Consider the following 12399-nt stretch of genomic DNA (forward strand, 5'->3'; position numbering starts at 1 on the left):
ATGGTAGGTAGGAAAGAATGAAGGAAGGATGGATGGTAGGTAGGTAGGAAAGAAGGAAGGATGGGTGGATGGATGGTAGGTAGGTAGGAAAGAAGGAAGGATGGGTGGATGGATGGTAGGTAGGTAAGAAGGAAGGATGGATGGATGGACGGACGGATGGATGGATGAATCCGACATCAAGCTCACCTTCATGGCGTCCAGCGCGGTCCTGAGGTTGCTCTTGTCGGAGGCGTCATGCGTGTGCTTCACCAGCTCCTGTTGGACAGAAAAACATTTCAAAATAAAAGCCTAACAGAAGAAACGTGGACAAACTTCCTGCTGTGAAAGCTCCGCGCACGCGCAGGGAAAGCTTTCCACTCCAAATATGGAAAGGCGGCTGAAAAAAGCCACGTTGTCCTGAAATAAATCAGATACTGTATCTGAAATTATTCGGCAGAGCCAACAAGACGACTAGACCCGGGCGGGGGGCGGATAAGGACGGGGGACACGCATGCACGGGGGAGATATACCGTACACTGACTCAAATCCTCGGTGTCAGTCGAGCCAAACCTTCACATTATTATCACTCCCAGGACGACAGAGGCCCATTTATCAAACCTCGCTCCCAACTCCACACAGATACGGGGGGGGGTGTTGAATGGACCAGATGAAGGAACCGTGTCGCTGCTGGTTCAGGAGGAAGAGAACTGAAGAGGAGAGAGAGGGAGTCCGGGAGCGACGCATTAGTTGTGGAGATTCTGGCTGTCACCGAGCGACGACGGACCCGAGCAGATGTTTTATTCAGCGCAGCTAGCTGTTAGCCAGCTGCTCCGCGGGGATCTCCGCCATGTTGACTCAACACATTCTCTTTGCTCCTGCTGAGGCGACTTTTCTTAGTCACTGCATCGTATGCAAGAACACGAGGATTCAGTGAGGTTTTAGCAAAGACGCACATTATTTATTAACCTTAGCATAATCATTTAATAAAGGTACTGCCAGCAACAACAATGTGTGTTTGTTTACAAAAAAAAAAAACAGCCGAAGGGACTGAAAACAAGTCAACGGAGAAGACGTTTGGGACGGAGAAGTCCAACCCGCGGGTTTACGTTCAGATTTGTGGAGTAAAGTCTGCAGATAAAGTGGTTTGTTTACATCGAGCGCATACCTGCGTTTCAGAACTGCATCATAACAATAAAAAAACCAGGACGACTACCGGAGTACAACTGCACCGTTCGGTATAAATCAACTAAAAATAAAACGTTTTATGTTTGATGTCATAATTCACACCGAGTACCTTCAAACATTATGTAGTGCTTATTAGTTACACCTTAAGTACAGTGCAAAATATTAGCATTAGTATGGAAGTACACAGTATGAACTATTAGGTTTACTTGTGTCTGAAGTAAATTGTGCTTCTATTGTTCGTCCAAACGTTGAATTTTTTTGATTCAGGAAAAATCAGCGCGCTACGTCAGTAGCATTTTTGCTAGCCCACTTGTATTGTGCCCCATCAATTAACATCAATTAACATCATTTAACATCATTAACATCATGCTGTTACCTTTTAAATGTTTATTTTGTTGCACTGAATCATAAATTAAATAAGTGGCCCACCAATCAAATAGCCCTGGTATAAATCGTGATTTTTTTTTTTTCCTTTTAATTTATTTGTTTAAATTTGTGTTAAATGTTGTGCAAAATGAGTAAACGGCTTGAACTCAATCAGGATTTGTGTATTTTAGCTATTTATAACCCTTTGTGCTTATTAATAGCTTTATTTCCTTTTGATTATAATTTATTTCCTGTTTGTAATTCTTGTCTTCACTTCTGAGCCGCCCGCCACACCCCTCTCCACCTGTCCCCTCTCCACCTGTCCCCTCTCCACCTTCCACAGCTGCAGCCACTCCACTCATCAGCCCCGGTCCTTGGAGACGACCTCAGCTGTTCCGTGACTCCAGCGGCCACGGCAGCTTCTCGCTCTGTTCAAATGAACTTCAGCCCGATTCTATTCGTAGCTCCTGGTGTCGGTCTGGATCCAACTCCTCAAACCAGGCAAGCCTCTCAACAGTGAAGCACGGTGGTGGCAGCATCATGGTGTGGGGATGTTTTCCATCAGCAGACTGAACCTGCCTCAGAGTCAACATGGATGTAGCAAAATCCAGAGACATCGATGAGGACGGAGCGAGACAACGAGCCACCGCTTTTTTTTTCAAATCCACCTTTCTCATTAAATATGTTTAAAAAAGAAACGGTAAGCGATGTCAGAAACAAGACAGTGTTCAAAATGAAAGAAAAACATTTATAACTTTAATGCAAATGAATATAAACAACATTTAAAGTCTTTTTTAGCAATAAAATTCTCTAGTTTGCATCTTTAAAGTGGTTGATTTGTGTAAAAAGATGCACCCCCACCTAAAAACAAACCATAGTAATAATCTTAGTAGTACTTCGACAGCTCGCTGTGGAGGAACACAGAAGGTGAAGAAGCAAATTAAAGTGCATCATTTGAATGATTTTAGGGAAACGGTTCGAGACGGTAAGAACCGTTCGGTGAGTCTGTTTGACACCGACGGTCCGGATCAGGGGACGGTTCTGCACGAAGAGACAGAAAGCGTCCCTGCGGACGGAAGAGAGGACGTAAAACACGGTCAACGCTGCCTCTGGTGGACGAACGGAGACACGGCAGCTTCCTGAAGCCTGGCTGCTTTGACTGGATGATAAAAACTCACACGTTCACTCAGTCGTCCTTAAAGCTCGTTAATCCGGCGTCACCTGAAGGCAACACGTGGAGCGGAGCTCGGAGGGGGGTTCAGGAGGAAAAACATGCAGCTCCATTACACCGGTGTGTGTGTGTGTGTGTGTGTGTGTGTGTGCGCGTAGGGGTGGGTTAGAATCTGCTCTGAAATGTGCACTCACACCCGAGGCTAAAGGGCGTTGTGTATGCTCGTGTCTGTTAGCAAAATATCTCGTTTTCTTAAAAATCTGAAAGTTATCACTGGAAGGACGTCTACAGCTCACATAGGATCAACTTTAGCAAAAATGGCTCCAACTCGGCCAAATGCAGAGATGATGAGCTGAAATTAGACGTGGTAGTAGCTGAGAGTCCTCCTCATCACATAATCCGAGCACACAATATCTCCAGCCCTCCATCATCGGATAATCTCAGCTTGGATTAATGCTATGAGAGGAGTTACTATTCCAGCATCGTTCAGCGTTTTGGGGCGACGTGTAGACGGCAGCCGAAGGAGCAGCAGAGATTTACCTGCAGGAGGAGGTGATACTTCAGCACCCGCTGCATCGGGACCACCAGCAGGTCTCTCAGGGTGAACTTTCCATAATTGGCTCTCTTTGAGCACTCCTGCACACAGAGGGGGGAAACGAATCAACACCCTGCACGTCCAACATGAACCCTGTGGAGAAAACGTCGCGCTGGCTTCGAGTAAAAAAGCTTTTTGTTTAAAACGCACTTAACACTAAAGACTTATTCTACGTACACAACAGGATGTGTGTAAATCTGTTGGTGAGCACTTGTTTGTCGAAATAATCCATCCACCTAGGCCTGTCACGATATCGTCTCAGAAATTATTGCGATAAACGATAATATAGTTTGAAATTTGACAATAATTAGTAATTATTGTCAAATTTAAGACGTAGTTGTGGTTAATTTTGTGTGTATCTTTTTTCGACCACCGGATGGCAGTATAAGGCTGTGTGAACCAAAGGATGGATAGTGAGGGAGCGAGCAGCGTGTCTCTTTAAGAAAATTGGGAGGGAGGCCCCTTGACGTGACGTGGGCTGTCTCTCCTTCCTGTTTGTCGGTTCTCAAAATGGCGGACGCTCGGTCTGGTTTGAGCTCTTTAGCATTTTTCACACAAAGCTTTTAATAAAAAAAAAAAATCAGTAAATAAGTTCTCAGCTTCTTTTTGCAGAGGAAAACAACTTTTTACACGAAGGCACGGGTTTCAAACGTGAATTTTGGAGCTTTGACAAGACGAACGTTTATTCCCGAGGTCGGCCTGTTAGCTTAGCTCGTAGCTTAGCTTCTTTTAATCGTCCAAAAACGCAATTTTGGACGATTAAAATGGATTTTAAAGAGAAAGGGAGGCGTCAGTGAAGAACACCGGAGTCTTTTGTCATCCAGTGTCTTCAGTAGAAAGAGAGAGACACGAAGAAACAATAAAACCGATAAACGATGCGATTAATTGATTTATTGTTCATCGCGACATGCCTACATCCACCTCACAGGTGTGGCGTATCAAGACGCTGAACAGAGCAGGTTATTGCACAGGTGAGCCTTAGGCTGACCACAATAAGAGGCCACGATTAAATGCAGTTTTATCACGCAGCACGGTGCCACAGATGTTTTGAGGGAGCGTGCTGGTAGCATGCTGACTGCAGGAACATCCACGAGCTGAGAATTCAGCAGAACTTCCAAACAGCCTCACAACCGCAGACCACGTGTATATTTTAGTCATCCCGTCTCCTCCTGCACGGTTCCCCCACCGGAGAGCGCCGTTCGCTCAGACGGGAAGTGTGTACCTCCAGCTTCATGCGGACGTCCTCTCTGTGTCTGCAGATGTCGTCCAGGGAGGAGATGGCCGTCTCCACGTGGCTGCAGTACTTCCCATAGATCAACAACCTGCATCGCATCAAACCCGAAGGTTAAAAATGGGAACTTAAGTTCACAAATGTTCGGTTACTAAAGACGTGTTTACGCCCGAGAAATCATGCAGTGCTTTAAAAAAAGCACTGTATTAAAATAAAACCCCTAAAACCAGGTGAGCTCCTGCACCTCTCCTTGAACGTGATGAAGATCTGGAAAAGGTTCTGGGCACTTCTTTGGTGGATCGACTCTTTGATTTCCAGCAGTAAACACTTGTGAACCTTAACGAGGTCCTGAGGAGTAAAAACAAACAAACAACAACAACAACCGTTAACAGCTGGGTTTTAACATCATGGCCTGCTCTCTATAAATAAACAAACTGGAGAAGCTGCATGTTCTGTCAGAATGCAGCTGAAGAAGCTGAACGCAGCTGAAAAGGTTTTGTCTAAACTGTTGATGTAAGCTGAATTTGAACAGCTGAAATTTGCTGAAAGCAGCTGAAATGTAGCAAAACAAGCTGAAATGGGCAGTGAGGCTAAACAGATGACAAAAAAATCTGAAATTTGCAAAAAAGTAGCTGAAAAGTTGTTGTTTTTTAACTGAAATTTGCAGAAAGAGACTGAAAGGAACAAAAAAAAAGTTTAAATTATTAGAAAGAAGTGCAAAAGGCAGAAAAAAACAGCTAAAATTAGCAGAAAAATAACTACAAAGGTTAGCTGAAACACAGAAAAAGCTCAATTCAGCAGGAAGAGGCTGAAAGGAGCAAAAAAAAAGTTAAAAAAAAAAAAAAAAAAAAAAAAGGCAGAAATGAGCACAAAGATGCTGAAATTTGTACAAAGCAGCTGAACAGCATTGAAGCAGAACAAAAGCTGCAATGAGCAGTAAAAAACTGTAAACAGCTGAAGTGTTTGAAAGATGTGAAAAGAGCTACATTCACTGTCAATGAGAAAAACATGGCCGACAAAGCTGAATGGTTCAAAAAAGTAAAAACTGCACAAATGCCAACAGTCAGAGCAGGAATGTCCTAAACGAGCCGAACGTTTTGAGACATGAATTGTGGAAATGGCGCAAAAATTGAGGAAGGAGTTCCGAGCCGAAAACTTACGGAGGAAAAACATATCTCAGTCGTGAGAATGATTCAGAAACATTCAGACATTGTAAATGTGAACAACATCGTTACTGATGAGCCGAGAGTTGTTTGTGTTGACAAATAAAGGGCTAGCATTCCTTACGCCCAGTGCTTAATTTGAAAACCAAACTACACCGGATCGCAAACAGCAGAGGTGGATTTTGAATAAAGTAGATGTCATTTCCTGCATTCTGGTGTACATTTGTATTTTAACGGGTTTGTAAACATCTACGTTTACCTACTTAAGCAAACACTTGATTCAATAACTAATATAGAGAGCAACAAGGAGTAGCCTGACCAACAGCCCTCCTTGTGTGACTAGAGCATACTCCACTTCTCTCAAGCATCCTAATGTAGCCCATGACTGAACTTTTAGGGGCAGAGACTTTTTCAAGGGTAGAAGCAGAAATGCTACTTGAAGGGGCAGCTCGTAAGTGGCTGTTGTATTTAAAATGAGTGTTTATGTAATTATTTTCCATTTACATAAACAATATAGGTTTTATTCGTTCCAAGCAGTCAAATTTGTTCATAACTTTATTATTGGTAAGCCTGAGAGTTACCGGATCCAAGCAAACAGTTACCGGAACACATTTTGTCAACATGAGAGAGTTCCTGGATCCTGTTCTGGCAGGATCCGGCTCAAATTAAGCCACGCTTACACCGATCTGGTCAAACTTGAAAAATATCTTCATGCACAAGCTCACGCAAAATTACCAGATTTTTTGCAACATGTCAGCACTCAGAGTATGGGTTAGAGAGGACTCTCGGCTACAACCAGCTGAAACTTTAGCTCAATCTCTATAAATCTGGCCAAGTTACAACCATTTTTAGGTGTTTGCTGATGCTGATGATATGTGTTTGGGATTAGAGTTTCATTTCAGTATTATCTGATATTTCATATAAAATCATTTTCTCACTTAAAGACTTACCGGAATATTCACAAACACCTTCTCCATCTCAGCCGAAGACAGAAACATGGCGAGTGGCGTCATGAAGTGCTGCAGGAGGAGGGAACAAAAGGAGACGTTGAGGGAACGGAGCTGCTTTCTGCAGTGAGAGAGTGGGAAAGTCATTTGGCGCCGAGCCGCAAAGAGCAGCGGTAAGCAGAAACAACCAGGACCGTCTGGGTCGCCGCAATAATCTCATTTTCAGAGTTTGCAATTTAATAATTTCCTCTCAGAGAAAAGGCCCGCCTCGAAGTCGGTTCTCCGTCTCCGCGGAGAGAGACCGAGCAACAAACTAAATCCCTCCGTCCGCCTCGTATCAGAAGTCATCTACGGCGCCTCCGCTGGGAAATCAGGCGAGGGCCTTTTGTAGACCGACACAGAGGAAGGAGAGTCGCTGCAGCCGGAGGGGGTTTAGTTGGGCCTCCAGCAGTGTTGTGAAAGTGCAGAGTCAGGTGAAAAGCTTCCAGAAGGAAAGAGGTCCGTTAATAGTTTCTTTTGAGGCGCTTTCTTCAGCTTTAGGTATTATTCTTTAGCGGCGGCTAATTTCAAAACTAAAAGCTAACGTAAAACATAATTCAGCTCATTTCTTTTTAACGAGACTAGTTTCGTATTTTAAAGTGTTAAAGAGGAGCAAGCGGCTTCAGTAAACTTTTTATAGTGGAATTAAATCCACCCAACGGTTGATTTTTGGTCAGAAACTGTTTAAAACGCTGATAAACGTTGATTTTAAGGTGAAAAAACATTTAGATTAAAAAAAAAACTTGTCTGGAAACTTTTATATTCCACCACCTTTGGTCCTCATCCACAGATTGTGGAAATGAATTTAATTAAATTAGGAAACAACAACCATATTAAAAAGTTATTAGAAAGTTTCTGAAGGAATTTGATCAGCGTTGTAAGAATTTATGCTAAACACGTTTTGATTTTTACTGAATAAAAAAGGTAAAGGAAACCAAGATTAAAAAACCATAAAGCTACAGCAGGTAGATTTATGTTTATGGGGTAATAGAAGTGCTTATATTGGGGCATAATGGGACAATTGTCACGATACATCAGTTTGCTGGTGCTAAGCAAAGGTTAGGGTTTTTTCCCACTATGGAGTATGCCATTTGTGGGAATCAGTTTTGTTTGTAGGTGGCTCCTCTGATCGAAGAAGTCATTTGGATGAAGGACGAAACGTCTCAGCAAAAAAAGAAACCGTCCAGATGACCTGACTGAACATTGTTGGATGTCACCGATACAGATACCGACATATTGGTATATCGATATATCGGCCCAAAAATATCGTCCTTGCCGATATATCAGTCGGACTCTACAAAATATACATAAAAACATGTGAACCCTCGTGACTCTGAAGTCACCATGGTAACCTCACACCTGTGTTTGTCACTCTCTGACCACCAAGTTAAAAAGAGGCAGCCAGAAACGCCGACTGAAAATAAGGCGCTGTGGGAAAACCACGTGTCAGATCTGAAAGTTTCTAGAGCTGTAAGCAACAGAAGACTCTGACGGGCACACGTGGGGATCTTTATGTGTTTAAAGTGTTTTACAAAGGAGATATAACAAGTTAAAGAACGCCTCCACTTCCAGGAAGTGTACAGTTTGAGCTTAAATGTAGCTGAACCTGTGGAAGCTTGGCTGTGCGCTGTCTGCATTCTGGTGGAACTCCAAGGAAAACCGTCGGCCCTACAGCGATGAGGGTCACACCAAGTGAAAGAAGATGCAAATACTGATGTTTTGACGTATAATTTGTAGAGCCCGCCGACATATCGGTAGTAACGATATTTTAGGCCGATATAGGTGTTTGGTGAAATATCGTATCGGTGATAATTGTCCCAATGTGCGCTGATATAAACACTTAATTTTCACCCCTAAAATGCTGTTGAGTCGTGTCTCTACTTGCAAAAGACGTAACTGTTTAATGTTTGTTAAAACAGGTTTAAAAGTAGCTCTTTCCTTAGATTCATGGGGGTGGATAAAGCTAAAAAAAATTCATCCAATAAATCACTTAAGGGCATTAGCCTGCCCTCTCCTAATTTTGTATCGGCGATAGCCAACTTTTCCATATCGGTTGGTCTCTGATAATTGGAATACTTTACCAAAAAAAAAGAGTTGTGGGAGAAAAGAGAAACGATCTGAACATTTTAGACGGCTTAAAAGCTACGGTGTGACATCACCTTTGATTGTGAAACTAAAACTGGGATTGTGCAAAAATAAAACAACAAAATGCAAGTTCAAAAACAAAAAAATTCATGTGTATGCCTCTTTTATGATTGTTTATTGTTGTCGTTGTCATCACTCTTTGTTAAAATCAGGTCTCTCTTGTACACGAGTCCCCGAGGCTCAATGGGATTAACCTGCATAAATAAAGTTTGAATGAAAAATTTATTTTTCTTTAATTCTGATCATGTTTATGCTTTTTGTTTTGTTCCCATTTAACACACGGTCATCAGATCTGGTTTAGTATTTCATTCTTTCTCACCGAGTTGATGCTTTTTTGTTACTTTTCCTTGACATTTGACACAAGGTGATCTGAGTTAGTATTTCACTGTTTCTAATGATGTTTTATATGTTTATTCCATGTGCTGTAAATATATCTTGTTACTTTTTATTTGATGCTGTGACCTTTTATATTAAGCACTTTGGTAACAGTTTCTGTTTAAATGTGCTACATAATGTAAATAAATCTGACTTGACCTGTAAAGTCCAGCGTTTTGAGATCCGTTTGAATTTTGAACAATGTTTTTCTGGGACGTTTCAGAAACCGTCGAAAGGGAAACGTCTGTTTGAAGCTGGAGTTTTGGTCTCACAGGGGCGACTTTTACAGCTGTTTTCTTCGTTATGCAAACTCTTCTGGGTACAGCATGGACTGTAACATCATCCCGCCTCGTGTTTCTGGGTTTACGTTTATGGGAATGTTTGCAACTTTTCCGAATCCAGAACATGATGTATATCAGATGAAACGTCTCAGCCGGTTTAATGTCCTCTGGAGGACAACCATACCTTCTCTATAGACTCCAGGGTCTCTGCGTATTTCTCCTCGGTCTGCCTGATTTCTGTCAAACAGCAACTCCTGATGTCGGTCTCCACCTGCCTCTGAAACGCCTACACACACACACACACACACACACAGGGCCTGGTTAGCATGTGTCAGCACTGTGGGCTGTCAAACCGTCGAGCCTCTGAGCAGATGTAGTCGATCCAAACCTTTCAGCAAGGTCAAAGGTCACGCACGCTCGCTAAGAGACCGTCTGCCGCTCCTGAGAGAACAGTTTGGTTGGTTTACTCACCAACTGGACAAGAAAAGACAAAGTAGCTGCGGTTCCAACAGACGGTACTTACTGTGGTCCTGAAGGCGCATGTGTCGCATGACGTGCATAAATTAATTTACGACTAAAAATGATAAACTATAAAGGTCAGCGAGTGTTAAGCATGCCTTCAACAAATCCTAGGCCTTTACTTTGGTTCTGTTCGTATTGGACTTGTGATTTGTCACTGTCTGACTTTTATTTAAGTTAGTTCAGCTTTTAATTAACGGTCGGCTGGATTTTTTTTTACTTTTATCCTATTTATAAAATTTTACTATTATTTACAAAATCATGGCACGTTCTTCTTCTCTTTTGTAATCTACTTTAGCATATTTGCCATTAAGGCTCTTGCCTACCATTTGACGTTTAAGTGATAAACTTATATTAGTATTAATCTTGTAAATATTTACAAGTGAATTAAAAAGATGTTTGTTCCTTTGTTTTTGTAACAAATGCATGTAAACAGTGTTACTTGTGGTGTATGTTGATCTATTCACAGTGTAATGTGCTCAAAGCAATAGAATGCAATGTTTGGTGTAGTTATGAGGTTTAGTCACTAGGGGGCAGTGTTGCACTGGTCAATATCAAGAGTTGTTTTTTTATTTTTTATTTTGGTTCTTCCTGGTTTGTGCTGGAACTGGACTGAAAATCCATGAGTAGGAAAATGTTTCTTGTGATAATGGTATGTCCACACAAGTTGTTAAACTATGTTTGTATAATAACATTTAAGTGTTAACCAGTTGGTAATTGAACCAGATTGTGCGTTGCTGTAATGGATGGTGCAGAAGGCCTGTGTGTTGTGTGGCTGCCATATTCCCTGGTGTCCATTGTGAACTTTAGTTTAACAACTTTAGGAAACTCTTTGGAATAACTCACTGCCATAATTTATTTAATTTATTTTTATTTTTCAAGATGGCAGATTTTCTTGTGCAGATTAAATCTGGGTTTATTTGCCACAAACACACTGTAAAGAGAACTGTTAAGACTTTTGCACGGTTATTTGAGGAATAAGAACGAAGAAAAGAGCAAATTACTGCGTTCTTTATTTATTATTTTGTTGTTTTGTCTCTTGCAAACAATAAAGGGATGCAAAATAAAATATAAAAAAAACAGTAATTGTGCACTGTGAAGCAACCGACTTTCCCAGGCTACATTAGCACTTAGCTACAGTTTAGATAAGTTTCAATTTCAGCTACTGTTGTGCCAATTTTAGCATTTAGCTATTGTGGTGCTTATTTCAACTTGAGTGTTCATTCTGTCTAGTTTTCTGCTCATTTTAGTTGTTCTGCTGCTTTTAGCTTTTAGCTTGTGTTCTGCTAATTTTAGCCTCTGTTCCATTATAATTTTGTCAGTTTTAGCTACTTCAGACAAAAACTTTCAGCAAATTTTAAAAATGTCATTCAGCGTGTACGCTCCATTTTCACGTCGTGATGATCTCCCTGTTTTGTGTTAAAAGCAGAAACTTCAGAATATTTTTAAGAAAATGACTTAAAATTTGCCTGGACGTCTGATTTGTCTCATTTGTTTTGACAAACGCCAACTTGTCTTTCTTTCTTTTAATTTTATTTCTAATTTTTGTCCTGTTCTCCAGCTACTAAAAGTCATAGTACACCATTCCTGAATGAACAGCATTTTGTAATGTATAATTTGTGTTTTATTTCAATCCCAGCATGATGAGACACAGGACAAATATTTAAAAAAGATAGTAATGGGGGTGTTTTAATGCCATGTCACCTTTATAAAAAATAAAATAAAATAACACAGAATTATGGCCTGATTTAAAGTGGAGTTGTTCTTTAGCTCAGATGGTGACAGTGTAACAATGTCACCATCTAAATCAAAACAGCATAAACAATATATTTAAAAAAAAGAGGATTTAGCAAAATAAGCTAAATGTATCAAAATGGTATCTAAAAACTAAAAGTAGCAGAGCAGTAGCTGAAAGCTAAGAGGCTAATCTCTTTCTTAAAGCTGCAACTGTAGCTAAAAGTATCATAATGCTAGCCAAAATATCAAACGGCTAGCTAGATGCCAAAGTAGTAAAAGGTTATCTGAATGTGTAATAACAAAAGGACTGATGAATGTAAAAAAAAAGTAGTAGAAAAAATGAATTTAAGTAATTTAAAGAAGAAAAATATTGCTTTCTGAAAACTGTCGCAAAAAGCTAAAAGCATCAAAAGGCTAGCTAGAAAATAAAAGTAGCAAAATGCTAAAGATTAAGAAACAAGCAAAAAGCTACTAAAATGTAACAAATGGCTAGCAAGAATCTAAAAGTAGCAAAACTCAGCAAATAAGGGTAACCAAAAGACAAAAGTACCAAAAGGATAGCTAAAAGTACCAAAATGCTAGCTATAAACTAAAAGTAATAAAAGGCCAGCTAAAAGTCAAAGGTACCAAAATGCTAGCTATAAACTAAAAGTAATAAAAGGCTAG

The 12399-nt window shown here is 40.7% G+C and overlaps 1 protein-coding gene across 1 annotated transcript in view; it reads right to left on the minus strand.

The window, feature by feature from the left end:
• Nucleotides 1-12399, minus strand: part of LOC119426428 (guanine nucleotide exchange factor VAV3) — an 84610-nt gene that overhangs the window by 27769 nt on the left and 44442 nt on the right. The window contains exons 6-11 of the mRNA XM_037693989.1: nt 9662-9763; nt 6641-6709; nt 4772-4875; nt 4519-4618; nt 3242-3337; nt 187-255 (exon numbers count right to left, since the gene is read on the minus strand). Coding sequence (XP_037549917.1) covers nt 187-255; nt 3242-3337; nt 4519-4618; nt 4772-4875; nt 6641-6709; nt 9662-9763 — 540 coding nt within the window. The remainder of the gene's footprint in view (nt 1-186; nt 256-3241; nt 3338-4518; nt 4619-4771; nt 4876-6640; nt 6710-9661; nt 9764-12399) is intronic.

The sequence above is a fragment of the Nematolebias whitei genome, chromosome 20 (assembly GCF_014905685.2).
Source record: "Nematolebias whitei isolate Nwh7 chromosome 20, NemWhi1, whole genome shotgun sequence".
Classification (NCBI taxonomy): domain Eukaryota; kingdom Metazoa; phylum Chordata; class Actinopteri; order Cyprinodontiformes; family Rivulidae; genus Nematolebias; species Nematolebias whitei.